This window comes from Mauremys reevesii, linkage group 4 (genome assembly GCF_016161935.1).
Source record: "Mauremys reevesii isolate NIE-2019 linkage group 4, ASM1616193v1, whole genome shotgun sequence".
Taxonomy (NCBI): domain Eukaryota; kingdom Metazoa; phylum Chordata; order Testudines; family Geoemydidae; genus Mauremys; species Mauremys reevesii.
This window is the reverse complement of record NC_052626.1, coordinates 125664167-125678808: the sequence shown is the minus strand read 5'-3', so window position 1 is coordinate 125678808 and position 14642 is coordinate 125664167. Positions and strand designations below refer to the sequence as shown.

General features: G+C 47.6%; 1 protein-coding gene across 2 annotated transcripts in view; it reads right to left on the bottom strand.

Moving 5' to 3' along the window:
* AHCYL1 (adenosylhomocysteinase like 1) overlaps positions 1-14642 on the bottom strand; it is a 38216-nt gene that overhangs the window by 5627 nt on the left and 17947 nt on the right. For both annotated transcript variants that reach the window (XM_039537368.1, XM_039537367.1), the window contains exons 2-13: positions 9234-9345; positions 8330-8473; positions 7535-7635; positions 7029-7131; positions 6162-6256; positions 5083-5189; positions 4443-4559; positions 4143-4206; positions 2623-2711; positions 1983-2053; positions 985-1079; positions 682-780 (exon numbers count right to left, since the gene is read on the bottom strand). In XM_039537368.1, coding sequence (XP_039393302.1) covers positions 682-780; positions 985-1079; positions 1983-2053; positions 2623-2711; positions 4143-4206; positions 4443-4559; positions 5083-5189; positions 6162-6256; positions 7029-7131; positions 7535-7635; positions 8330-8473; positions 9234-9345 — 1197 coding nt within the window. The remainder of the gene's footprint in view (positions 1-681; positions 781-984; positions 1080-1982; positions 2054-2622; positions 2712-4142; positions 4207-4442; positions 4560-5082; positions 5190-6161; positions 6257-7028; positions 7132-7534; positions 7636-8329; positions 8474-9233; positions 9346-14642) is intronic.

The following is a 14642-nucleotide window of genomic DNA, read 5'->3' as shown; positions in this document are numbered from 1 at the left end:
TTACTGACTCCTCCCAGGGGTCCATATCTAGTCTCACTCCCTGGGGCAGGGGCAGGTCATGCTCTCAGCCCAGCTATTTGAGAAGGTGAAGTATCCTGCTACCCTGGAGGCCCTAACTTCCCACCCAAATGGTTGAGAGCAGTACCTGTCCTTAGCTAAAGGTCAGAGAATCGGTGTGGTCCTGACAAAGGGAGAGACAGAGTCACTCCAACTGCAAGGCCTGTGCTGTGCCCAGGAAGGTGGGAGTGACCAGCTGGAAAGGGAAGAGTAATGCAGTGTTTTGTAGCCATTGGGTCCTTCCCAAATCAAGACAGCTATTGGGTCTGGCTTGCATGGATGGGCAAGAGCAAGCCAGCTGGTAACGGTGTTGCTGAGAGACCAGTATATAAATGATAAGTAACTCTGCACCTCTGAGAAAAATCAAACCAAGAAAGCTCTGTGACTGCAGTAGTCTGTGGTTACAGGGTCCCCCCAGACTCAAAGACCGTCCCAGCCACACAGGTTGCTCTGTAGTTACTCTATAGTCTTTGTATTGAGCTACATCCCAATCTCAAACCAGTGCCCGCAATGTCATCTCCTGGGCTGCAGAAACTATACGAACAGACACAGGACCTCCTGCAATGTGATGCTTTAGCCCAGATGCTCAGCTGCAGCCTCTCTGGCCTGACTTCCAGGACATACCTCGGCCAGCAGGACCACCCGCTTGCCATCCGGCCAGATGACGTGGTCCACCTGTGAGCGGACGCGCTCCCAGGTCAGCTCCGGGGTACGGAGACTGGTCTATGAGGAGAGAAACAAGCAGGAGTCAGTTACCTGTGATCCAAGGCAAGTGGGTCCCAGTGGGAAGGAGGTAACCCAGGAGCATGGAGGATAGGACTGTCAGGAGTAGGTTGGTAGGCAGTCTGGGGCTAGTCTGAGGTTAACAGTGAACCAGGGGCTCGCTGCTGGAAAGGGTGATGGGGCAGGTAAGCAGCAGAGACTCACCACATCAATTTCAGTGTTGGAATGGCCCATGTTACACACAATGCAGCTGTTCTTCATTCGGTCCAAGTGTTCCCTGGTCACCACATTCTTATTTCCTATAGAGAAAGAGGGGGAAGCTAAGATGAGCCCAAACAGCTGTAAATTGTGCCTCCCGATCCCTCTCTCTATGGCAGGTGCTGAAGATTTCTGCCCCAAAGCAAAGGACAAGGTTCACAGGCTCTGCCAGAACACAACTGGCTGGTGCACTGGGCCCATATGCACTAGGGCAGGGCTGGCTGGAGTGCTTGGCAGCAGAGGGGTTATGCTTTCTGCTGACCAGAGGGCCATGGGTGTGGTCTCTGCACATGAGCTGGTTGTGGTATTGGGGAGATCAGTTCCTAGTGCCTCTTCCCAGGGTGAGCTCCCATTGGTGGCTGTGGAGGATGAGGTCACCCAGGCAGCAATGAGAACACAAAATGGCAAGAAAAAAGTGCACCCCCTACACTACAATGTCACCCTTCCCAAGGTAAGGGGGAGTCCCTTTGACTCACCTTGATGCACTGAGGACAGCAGGTGGAGCTCACATTTTGACACCAACACAGCAGTGGATTGGATTTTTCCCTCACCCTCCACTCCAGTTTTCTCCCTTGTATGCTCATGACTGCCCTAGCTACGTTAAGTGCCTGAGGAGACCTGCTCAGGCATGATCGGCTCCTTCCACAGGCTAAACTAGCAGAGGAGCTGCTCTAGCTCCCCACATAGAGGGCAGGGAGTTTTGGGAGCCCAAGGTCACAAGTTCTCCCCCCCACGTTGCATGTGCAATATGTTGACTGAGGTGTCTAAGCACAGGAATCAGTACATCTTCCGTGCACAATCACTGGAGCCCATCACCTACTTTCTGATGTGCGTGGAGCAGGGAAGTCCTATAGAGATTCCTGTTCTGAGTACACAGGCCCAGGAACAGTTCCATGGAGCTTGAAGCAAGCATCACCCCCACCTTTCCCCACAAAACTCCATACCTGTGCAGGTTATGACCACATCCACCTGGCGAATCACTTCATTGAGTTTCACCACCCGGAAGCCGTCCATGCTGGCGAAAGGAAAAGGGCAGAGTGAGAAGATGAACCGTAGCACCCCTGCCTGCCTGCACAGCACAGCCTGGAAAGGTGAAGCCAGGAGGGAATGCAACAGACTAGCTAAAAATCTACCCTGATCAGGTAACATCAGAGTAGCAGGCTTCCCACCCACACCCTGAGTGCAGTTAAGTGCAAGATGGACAATGTGCAAAGGGGCCTATGTGAAAGCTTGTGGTTGTGAATGCCATGGCTAGTGAGAGAGACCTGGGAGTGGGCACCCAACATGGCACAGAGCATTATGGAGTCCCATGCCATTCTTCTATCTCAGCTAATGTTAAGGTACCTAGGTGTCTAAGGCCAGTTGGATGTCCTGGGCCAAGGATACATGCGCTCAAATGATGGAAGGTCCCCAAGAGACGTATACTTCTCATGAGACTAGCCATGGGTTATGAGGTTCCGGATGGAGGAAGGATTTTCCTGAGGAGCCTGACTTCAAGTCAGCCCTCCGATGAAGCTCAAAGACCAGACAGACAGTAAAAGGAACAGGTGCTCACTCAGCAGCATTTAACATTTCATCTCTTACCAGGCTTGGAGCGCACAGATGGGGTCAATCTCTGTGATGTTGACTATGGCTCCGAGGGCTTTCAGAGCAGCGCAACATCCCTTCCCAACCTGCAATGCAATGAAGAGCCTCCAGACACAGGACCCAGTAGGTCCCCATGGACGAGTTGCACCTGTTTGTTTACACAGATAGCAGCGCTACGAGCAAGATTCTCATCGCAGACACCTGCCAAATGCCAAGGTTCAGTTCAAAGCTTGGCTCAGGAGCACGAATGTGCTGCATCAGCTTTACAGTATGCATGGCAACAGGCACTTGGCCCCTCACGGCCCAGTCTTCCCTTCCCAGAAGTGTCATTCCAAGATCACCTGCTTGGCATTCATGGCCTGGGCATAACATCCAGCAGGTACAAGGGTTCAGAGAGGAGAGATCACAGCTAACTTTTCTTTTTAAAATAAATAAATGCACACCTGGGCCAGGATTAACCTCCAACTGCACTTTTAAAAAAAAGGAGAACGTGGGTATGTTTGTAGCTTTGTAATAGACTCCCCATTTTATTTAGCACATGTATGGGGTAGTCAGTATGGCCCCATAGTTCAGCTTCTGGCATCTTGTATTTAACATGGCAAAGCCGCCCTGAGGGACTACAGCCCCCAGCATGCAATGTTGCAGCTTGCTCTGAGCAGACAGGCAAATTATATGCAACCCTCGAGTCCCTGGCAGATTGCCAACACAGCCTTTTGGTTGGGCAAAGTTTGGGCTCCTTTGGTGTATAAACAAATTAGTACGCATATTCCTGGGGAGAAGAGCATTTACTGCTACTGCCAGGGCCTCCACTGCAGTGGACACAGCTTGTAAGGTAAACACACATACACACAGCATGTGAATGGGGCAAGGTGTCAGATCCCTGCTTTGTGCCGGCTCTTCCAGAAGGATTTACAAGCAAGATGCACGATCCCCGCACCGCCCCATAAACGTACATCCAGGAATTCTGTAGACATCAGGGAGTTTCAAACCACTCAACAAGAGAATCACTTCATTATAACAGACCAGCTTTATAAAGCCAAGATACAGCAGTGTAGGGTGCAGTCAGTCCAGAGCTCCATTCCACACCAATCCAATCACCATTACCCCTATGGCTCTGACACTGGCATGCAAGAGCGTTACCAGCAACGACTGTGTTGAAATAGCACTTCAGACAAATCTCCAAGCAAGCTGGGAAACAGAGAGACTTTGTACATAATGTCTCAGCAGCTTCTAGCAAGGTTTTCCTGCACAAGCACAACAGAGTGGGCATCCATCTTCTCATGATTTGAAAACAATTTCCTCCAGGATCAGCAGTCAGCCATGCACTGACATAGGGAAAACTGTCTAGAGAGACACTATTTCCTTCTATTATGTATGAACTCTTCCTAATGCTCCTACTCTTAGGAAGGGTAAGAGGTCATTGCTAGTCAAAGACAGATAATGAACACTGGGGAAAGGATGGGTCTTGACTATGCATCAGGGAGAGATGCTGCTTCATGTTCGTACATGGAACTCACCTCACCATAGCCACACACCACCACTTGCTTCCCTCCGAACATCACATCTGTGGTCCTCTTTAGGCTACGAGACAGAAACAGACCTGTGTTGGGATTAGTCAGTCTCCGAGTGTTCCAGACAGAGCAGTCTGCATGGGGTGATACTCCAAAGCGACAGCCCACCATGTGACCAGACACTGCTACACTCAACTAGGACACGACAGAGTCTGATTTAAACACCCCAGAAGCCAGAGAAAGACCAATCTATCGGCACAAGTTAAAGGAAGGGAAAGGCTGCGTATCCTGAAGGATCAGACTCACCCGTCCAAGATGGACTCTCTGCAACAGTACAGGTTATCAAATTTCTGTTTGGTGACAGAGTCGTTGACATTCATGGCTGGGACACACAGTTTCCCAGCCTTGGACAGCTGGTACAGCCTGCACGGAGAAAGGACACCTCAGAAACCATTCCATTAGACAAACTAGAGATCTGCACACAGCAAAGCAAACGGGATCCGAATTAACACCATGCCCCCGAGAAAGACGGGACCACTGTAACCTCCTAGCCTAGTACTAGTGATGGGGAGCTGGTAGCCCGGGATGCAAACTGCCACAGAACATACAGCTCCCAGGTTTTCAGGACAGATGCAATCCAAGGCCAAATGGGTAGAGCAGAGGAAGTGACTGCCGAGCTAAAGCATGCACCTTGACATCAGAGCCTAAGGCCCTTTATGATTTTCTGTCATTTCCTGGAAGCAATCATAGTGCATGTGTGAACACTGAGGGTCAGGGAAACCTGAAGGCCTTACCTCACATAACCAGAAAAAGTACATTGACTGCTAGTCTCTTCTAGCTACCATGCAAGAGCAGATACCATGGAGAATAAAAACAGCAGCAGCTGCCTGCCATGAGCAAGAGAGTGGTGAAAGGGCTAGATTTTGGCTGTCCCTGGGTCCATTACCTGTGCACACCAGTCACGCTCTCCTCTACGATGCCACGGATCTTCTTAAAAACATTGGGATATTTCTTATAAACCCAGTGGGTCAGATCTCCACCATCATCCAGGATCTAGGGAACAAGCAGAGACAAGCAAAGGACATTCAGTCCTTCCACTGCCAGCAAGCCAGGTCACTGTCAGCTACAGAAAAGCCCCATTAAAATAGGATTTCTGTTCCTAGGTTCTATTCCCAAGTGAGAGACTTCTTGTGTGGTTCTGGGCATGTAACTTGACTCAGTTTCCCCTCTGTAAAATGGGATAACTACTGACTCACAGGGGGACTGGAAGGGTTGTTTGTATACCACTTCCAATCTTTGGCCTGAGAGGCATTAATAGTATCTAAACATTGCACAGGCTCACCCAGGAGCCGAGAAGTCTATGCCCAACTCAAAAGGTAACCATCTCAGGGGAAAGGCTTAGACACAGCTTTGCTAACGGGCTTGTTTCCTAGGTGAGGGAGGAAGACGGATCCCAGTCAGGGAGCAGATCCCAAGAAACTGGACTTGGGGGGACAGGCCACCCCTATGAACTCCATGCGAGTTTTATAAGACCCACAAGTATGGCTTTGCCAGGATGTACTGCTGAGGTGCGGACCACAGGGACTGGTTTGTACTCCAGTCACTGAGTTAAATCAGACTATTTTGGGTGTGGCCTAGGCCCCAATACATATAATATCTATAGGCCTCTTGAGACTTCTGCCTAGTCATACACCCTGCAAGTCTCCTGTCCTCCCCACAGCCAGTTCACCTCGGCTATCTAGCCGCAGGCTCTAAAACACAGCATGAGCAGCACAATCTCTGGGAACTCCCCTTCCTGACCAGCATTCAGCCCCGTTCTATGCAGAGGCAGAAAAACGCTCCACTGATACACCCAGGGACTGGTCATACAAGAGGACGTCTGGCCGGTGAAAACCACAAGGTAATCTAATCTATTTTCCATTAACAGCTCTTGGAAACCAAAGTAGTGCTCTGTGGGGGGAGGCCAGGCAGTGGAATACTCTGTGTGGGAGGAGCAGAGGAAAGGCTGGGAAATCCTCCCATTACCATGTTGGCCTGCCAACCATCCATGTTAACACAACGGTCAATACACCACCAGAAATCATCCTCCGACTCCCCCTTCCAGGCAAACACAGCAACACCTAGGGAGGAGACAAATAAAGACATTTGCTGCTGCTCCGTTGGGAGGGAGCTGAACGAGGCCAGCAGACACCGCGGGCCGGGCCTAACACATGCAAGATGGTTCCTGTGCTGCTGAACTCCCCCGGCTCCCTAAGTCTACACTAGCAACAAAGAATCCTGTGGCACCTTATAGACTAACAGACGTTTTGCAGCATGAGCTTTCGTGGGTGAATACCTACTTCTTCGGATGCAAGTCTACACTAACATTGCTGAGAAAGGTACAGCTGAACAGAGGTGAACAGCAAGCTCAGTCAAGGGTAAGCCAATGGTATAAACTTGCCCTGAGCTCTTGGCCCACGTTCCAGTGCACTGTTGAATAACCGTTGTCTCCCACTCCAGAAATGACTGCACTGACGTGGTGGACAAAGTATGATTCCTACACCCAGACTGTAAAGTGGTTTGGGATTCCTTGAAAGGCACCAGAGAAATGTATGATGAAGTAAAAGCAACCGCCTCTGGCTTGCCAACTAATTTGGAATAGGCAGGAGCAGAGATGGCGCTGCTAAGCTGTCCAGAGTATCCAAACTTGCCCTTTGTTTAGGGGTAATCTAGTCACGCCTAAGTAGTCCTGGAGCTCTGTGGACTCCCTGGAATGTTTCTCCAGAGGGGCTGTGAAGTGGCAATGAGGAGTCTGGGTGAGCACGGTATTTACAAAAACACTGGCGGCGCAATGCAAAACCGGCGTAAGTTGCATTTATCTCTCTCCTCTCTTGCTGCTCACACAGTACTCACCAGCCTCAGCTAAGGCAGCAGCCACCTCGTTTTGAGTGGAATAGATGTTGCAAGCAGACCAGCGGCACTGAGCCCCCAGCGCACACAGTGTCTCAATTAACACCTGGAGACAGAAGCAAACCGACAGTCAGCCCAAGAGGAAGCTGTAATGGCCGTCTGGATTTAGGGAACTCCAGCACAGAGCAGGAAGGGGACAGTGTTACTCAACCATAGACCATTTGCACTGAAGAGTGGAAACATCTGCTGATTGGGATCCTGGAGCAGCCATATTGGAAAATGCAGCTGCAGAGCAGTTACATACACCCACACACACCCCTCTAGGAAGTGTGAAAATGGGGACAACTTGCTCATGTGTGTTTATGCAATATTGAAACACTTCCTCGTATTCCCCCAAGGCTGAGAAAGTTCCCAAGATTATCCACACAGATAACAGAGAACAGGAAAAGCCAGTCTCTGTTCTTCCTCCTCCCTCCACCCACAAAGCCCTGAGCCCAAGGAGTACTCACCGCAGTCTGTGCTGTAATGTGTGTACAGCCCACTATTTTAGCTCCAGCCAAAGGTTTCTCTCCCTGGGCCCGTTTCCTGAGTGAAATCAGAGCAGACATGTCTGTGAAAGGAACAGAGGGTTTTTAACGAGGTCTCTGTCCATCAGTGGTTATTCTCCACATAGGCCTCTTTGCCAGGACACCAGGCCAGCTCCTGCCCCCCTACCTATCCATCTAGTCAGACTGGTACACACCCAGGAACAGAGTGGGGCATTTTTAAAGTGAGTATTTAAGGTAAGAGCATATTATAATGTAGTCCTTCCTCCCAAGACAGTCACCCTGCAAGTACCTTTACAATGGGAATTTTTCCATGTTCCGTGGCTTGGACAATGGGTGGGTGGGTAGAGTTTGAAGGCACATCCTTCATCATTCCCTGAACCAGCCAAGCTCCATCAAATCCCACTTTAAAATACAAGTCACCACTTTTCATGAGATCTAAAGAAATGGGCCTGATGGTGCCACCAGTTTCTCTTTCTGGAAAGTGCTTTGAGATCTTCACATGTCGAACTTCCCCATCAAAATCCATCAGAACATTCCTGCTGCTCACAAGACTGGGTACTTAAAACCCTGCCTGGCTTGTCACTAACACACCACCTGTCAGAGGAGTTCAGTTCTTTCCTACATGGCTTGCTGATGCCTCAAGGAGAACATCAAGATATTTGCTGACCATAACTGGAGGTTTCAGGATATGCCCTGGTTTGGTTTATGGTACCAACCAGGAATACAGCCCAGTTGGCTCGGAAGACATCCCATTACCTTGTTCAGCTATCTCAATCTCCCGGCGCCCGAACTCTGCCTGCTTGATGTTCTTCACACAGAAGTTGCTGCTGCCCTTGGAGTTGGTTTGCTGTTTCTCTCGTGGGGAGACCTCATCATCAGAACTGTCTGTGTAGGATGCAGCTAAACCAGGAAAGAAACACAACAGGAGAATCTCAGAAGCTCAACAGGCCAATTACCTTCTACCAGCTGCGTTTTTAGTCAGTTTCACTTCCTGTCTGTCATGAGCTAGCACAAGGCTGCAATGTCTATGTTGCCAACACTGCAAGGGAAAACAAACATCTAACAAGAACTTTGCATTTAAATTCTCTAATTTCTTAAAGGCAGCTCTGTTAACAAGTTAATCATTCATGAGTGTAAATGCCAACATGGACAAGGTGGTTTTACGATTTAGCAGAAAACTAAACGTTATATAAGTGGAGCTGCTTTGTTAAGATTTTCAAAGCGCCTTGAAAATGGTCAAAACAATGTTAAAGGGGTTGTTTTGAGTTGTGAGACGTCTCTAACCCAGCAATAGATTGGCTTTAATTGCACATTAGACAAGAGAAATGTTCTTGTTTTCAGGATGTCTGGTCTCATTGCAAAGCCCACTCCAACAGCGAAGGTAAGGGCCACTCAAAGTGTTCAGGATGTAACAGAATGCGGACAGACCTGTCAGTTTCAGGTGTTCGCAGGCTTTTGAGTCAGCACCTGGGGAAGAGGAGCCTTGGCAAGACAAAAGCCTCTCGGGCTTAGTGAAGAAACGTGACCAGTATCCAAGCTGGAGGCAATCCCCAAAATTGTTCGCATACTGCACCCCACCCCAAGCCCCGCTGAGTGCTTCCAATCCCAGATGGGAGGGACTATAGCAGGGAAACCAGAGCGGGGCTAGGCACACACTTACCAGAGCTGTAGCTGTCAGTGGAAGATTGCGAGATGGAGCGAGACAAGGACCTGCGGCCAGTCTTGGTTGGGAACTTGCTGAACTCCTGCATGTCATCCGCAAACTGGATTTGCTGAGAAGTGCAAAGGAGTAAGAGCTAACAGCAGAAATTCGCAGGAAACGCTCTAGTGACTCATTCTGCTCTGCCCATGGGCTCCTTTCTCTGTCCCCACTGCTGCAGTAACAAAGGAGCATTACACAATGTTCCCTTACCAGAGCTAACAGCTCTGCCTCAGAAGGAACCAAAGTCACACTTTGCTCAATAATGGCTATTCTCTCTTCAGTCATCTCTGTCAGCAGCAGGTTAATGCAGATTAGTCACCCGACACCCCAGGTTAAGCAAGGATCCAGCATACTTTCCTGAAAACCTTGAAACATCTCTTTGAACCCTTCCCAGGCTCTCTGAGACCCAAGGTGAGAATGGTTGGAGTAATCCTTCAAACACAGAACACTGGGTGATCATCTCTTATAGGCAAACCCGCTGGTGACAAAAAGCACAGGTGTCACTCGTATAGCAGATTACGCATTGAAACTAAAACTTCACACTGTGCACTGATTTGGTTAGACTGGGTAGCAAGTGAAGATGCAATGGCAAGAATCAGGGTAGAAGGGAGATATTAGCTGGAGCAGTGTGAACAGGGCCTCAAAAGACATTTACCCCAGGAGGGAAGCAGCATCCCGTGGACTAAAAACACTGCAATCCCAAAAATTACATTAAAGGAGGACCTGGCACTAGGGTAAAAGCTGAAAAGTAAGAACATTTCAACAAAAAGCAGTTGACATTGTATTAATGTTCAGTTTCCTCTGCTATTATTACAGATGTTTCAATTGTAATCAGAGCTCTTAGCTGGCCTATCCTTCCGCTTCATCCAGCAGCGAGACTCAATTCAGGACTCTATTGCCCACTATCTCATAAAATCCTAGTATGAGAGGGGAATGAAAGTGCCAGGGTTAGTCCCAAACTGCTTCAGAATTCAGCTTTTGGAACATACTGTATGATCAGAGTGAAAACATTCTTGCTCTGTACCTTGAGGTGATAAGGAAGATGTGAAAGGGAAATAAGTGTAAGTTTTGGGCACAGTATTTGAAAATCTCTTCCCCAGAACCTCTTTAAATGGGAAATAAAACTGGCTTTGAAAAGCCAGTAAATACTGGTTTGCTCTTGCAACCTATAGAAGTGGAGCACAGAGTCCCATATATGATGATAAACCCCACAAAGCGTTCCCTGGTCCTGTTTGACCCCTTCATTGATTGTGAGGCATGTAATTTAACTGTACCTTTTAGCAGGGATGAAATATCATCCTGAGTGTATATTAACAAAGCCCCGCACTGAGCCAGGGCGCAGCACAGTTAGAAGAGAGTCCTGAAGAGAATATTAAAAAGTTGAGGCAGCTGGTATTAGAGGGGTTCTACACAGCTAACTAGACCTGCAAAACCATTAAAACCAAAAGCTTCCTTGGATGCTTTCAGAAGCGGGGAGATACAAACTGAGACGGACCTCAGGGGTGGGGAGGAACAAATGTTTAATCCAAGGTGACCCACCCCAAGGAGAACTTGTCCACCCACTGAGCCCAAATACACTCAGGCCAGTGAGCAGCTGTGCTGCTCTAACCAGAGAAATCCTGCAGGAAGCACTGCTAAAAACCAAGTGTACAACAATCTTGATCTGTTCACAGCCAGATTCCAAGGGAATAGGCATCTTAGGTGCTCAGATACCATGGTGATGGGCATGGTATAAGATATGAAAAGAACAGAAATAGCGAAGATAAACAGTAGCAAGGGTACATGTTGTTGCAGCTGAAGTGTTCGTACCAGGGCTGACATGAAGGGACTTTCCCTGGAGAGGCCCTGGTTGAAAAGGGTTTTAATCTGACTCAATATATCTGAACATCCCTCTCTCAGTAAGTGGGAATACAGGAAGAGCATAACAAGGACAAACACCTGCAAGGCTTGTTTTCCCGGCTTGAGAGATGTGATCAAAATGATCAAATGACCTTATAGATCCTTTGTAACTAACACTGTCTCAATCCCCTAATAGCAGCTAGAACGAAGACTGAAACCCATCAGCCAAGAGAGGGAGGATGGTCCAGTGGGAAAGATGCTACCCTGGAACTTGGGAGATGTGGGTTCAATTCCCTGCTCTGCCACATATTTCCTGGGTGCGCTTGGGCAGGTCACTCAGTCTCCATCTGCCTCAGATCCCCCATCTGTACAAAATGGGATAACCGCATGGCCATACCTCAGAGGGGGGTTGTAAGGATAAATATCTAATATGTACTTATCTGCCCTCATCACAGTAGTACTTAAATGCCTCTCAATCATTAACGTATTTACCCTCACAACCCTCTATGCAGCAGGGCACTGCTACTATCCCTACTTTACAGATAGGGAACTGAGGCAGAGAGGTTAAGTGATATGAAAGAAATAAAATACTGTGAGGTGCTACAGTAACGGGGGACAGATTGATCAGTGTGCACTGTCATACAGGAGACACTTGAGCAATTTATTTGCCACCATTACTCAACTGCCAGGCTTATTGCTCTGTCCAGGACTATAACTTACAATGAATAGGATTTGAAGCAGTGAGAGAACCTTGTGATAAGATTCCTGAAAATGAAATCGACCCTCAAGTAGGTACAGTTACTTTAGGATGCCTTCTTGGGAACAAGTTCTAATAAATGACCGTACAAGAACAGTAATGGTTAAACATGATTGTGGCTAAACCATGTCATACCAGTTTATTCTTGTCAGTATGGACAGACATCATGATCAAATTCAAGGCTAAAACTTGGTTCCTTCTAAGAGGATGCAGGTTCTATTGAGGTGACTGGAGGAAGGTCGTTGAATCGGGGCGGGGGAAGAGATAGCTCAGTGGTTTGAGCATCGGCCTGCTAAACCCAGGTTGAGAGTTCAATCCTTGAGGGGGCCATTTAGGGAACTGGGGTAAAAAACTGTCGGTGATTAGTCCTGCTTTGAGCAGGGGGTTGGACTAGATGACCTCCTGAGGTCCCTTCCAACCCTGATATTCTATGAATTAGGCCCTATAGTGTGTTTACATTAGGGATTTTCACCAATAGTTTTCTGTCACTACCACTGTGGGCTGTATTATGGTAGCAAGAGCAGGAGCATTCGTGAAGAGAGGGCTCCTTTGGCCACTGGAGTTTTAATCACCACACTGTCCAGAGCCACTCAGTCCAACATCTAAGTGACTATTTGAAATGCTAGTGGACACCAGCAAGTCTTCTACAGTCTGGCTCCCACTGCTACTATCTGAGTAGAGTTGAACCTATGCTAGCAATGGTGGGAATTGGACAACAAAAGCTCACTCCTTACCAGGGTTGAACCAAGGCGGTTTTCTCCACACAAGCAGGGAAAACAATTTGGCCACCATTAAGTTATACAAACATATTCAGCATGGTGGTTTTTAACAGCCAGGGCTTTCAGGCTAGTAGACAGGGCTTACATTTACCACATGAAGTGCGTGCCACCTCTGTGTGTCCATAACAGACAAGGGCTCAAGGCAAAATAATAGCTAGAGCCCTGCAAATCCGTGGACCATTTTTGCAGATTGCAGATGGATGAGGAACTAAATTTTATATCTAAACTGCCGCAAATCCGCAGATGCTGATATCTGTGGATCGGACACAGAAACAAATTTGGTATCCACACAGGGCTCTAGTAATAGCCATTTCAAAATGCCATGCTATGTTCTTGTAAGTTACCTTGACACTGCTCTTCATAATGAGTGCTAACTTTTAAGAAGGAACCCTCAGGCTAGTGAAACAGTAGTACTGGCATCCAGAAACCAGAACACAACCCACTTGCACTAGAAGCAGATTAAGACAATCTTAGATCCAACCAAGGCGGCTGTATGTTTTAAAGCTGTGATTGCAGAAAGTAACTTTTTTTAGCTTGCTCTTCCTTATCAGGATTGTTGCAGTTTGGTATGTCCTCGAGTCTGGATTTACCAGCAGACATGTGACATGCATGCAGTAGGATGAATTTGGTTTACTGGAGTAGTTAAATATAGTTTACACAGTTTGCTTTTGCAGTTATTTCACACTGATTTATTTTAGGTGGAAAATAATAAAGAGGCCATCACAACAGCAATGTCCTAGAATATTTGGTTACTGACAGATAAAGAACAAACAGGTAGAATTAGTGTACTCTGTGTGCAGATCAGGAGCTGGCAGGCTGACAATCAGATGTTAAAGAATGCGCTAAATTTTCAATCCAGGAACAGTTTGTTGGACTCTGTTCATGGCCTGTTGCCTGCAACAATCTTCCTCAAAGAAGGTGTGGGGTTTTTCAAGCTGATTGGAGGGGGAACTTATACACAACATTACTGACATATCTTTAGGGAGAAAGATTAGCAGCTTTAAAAATGCAAGCTCCCACTTCCTACAAGAATTTAAAACCAAGACAGGAGGGGGGTGCCCCCCAAAGCAGCTGCAGACATTAAAAAAGTTTAAAATGTTAGTTTGAGAATTTTCTTAGACTGAGTTAAAGGCAGGAGAGACTTTCAGGGCTGGGAACATGGGAGGAGAAAAGCATATACATGTACTTTGTGAAAAGAGCAGGTAACTGCTTCATTTTGTCAGTCAGTGCCTGGCACATGCATGAACCATTGCTTCTGAAGCTCTCATCCCCAAAATCATCCAAGTTCACTGTAACTATGGCATGGTCATCAATAGAGTCATGGGAAAAGCCTCTTTCTAGTCCAAAAGTGATTTCAAATTCAACCCTCCTCTGCATGAATATTCTCTTGAAAAAAGCTTGTTCGGGATTTGACCAGAAGCAGGAGAGGTTACATGATGGTCTATCACTAACCCACACAGCCCCTTTGCAGTCAACAATGCTGCATGGCTAATCCCCACCAGTACACCCAACCCCTTTTCCCCCCATTCCTAATGCTGCCCCCACTGGCAGTTCCTTTGCATCATGTTGTAGGCAAATGCCATCTTCATTCTCAAAAGGGTTCCTTATCTTGGCATTTGCACCAAGATTTTTCAGTTCTAAAAAGGTGAGTTTGGATCCAGGGAAATTGGTTGCTAAAGAAACCAAGTGCTGAATTAACCACAGTAATCCCCAGGCCGGCTTTAACGGAGCTCATCTGAACTCTGCAGCTTAGCAAAATCTGCCCCGTCTAAAAATATTATCAAACATTGCAAGCAGCTTACTAATCAAATGAATTATTCCAGCATTAAACCCTCTTCAAACCCCATCTGCAACAAACTAACAGGGTATTTCCTGACTGGCTGAGAAGGGGGCTGGGGAGGCGAGTTTACCCAAGCCAGGGTAAGAGCCAGGTCTGACTGCACACTCAGTGATGTCCTCCAGTTAATTCTAGCCATCCTACTTGTTCATGTG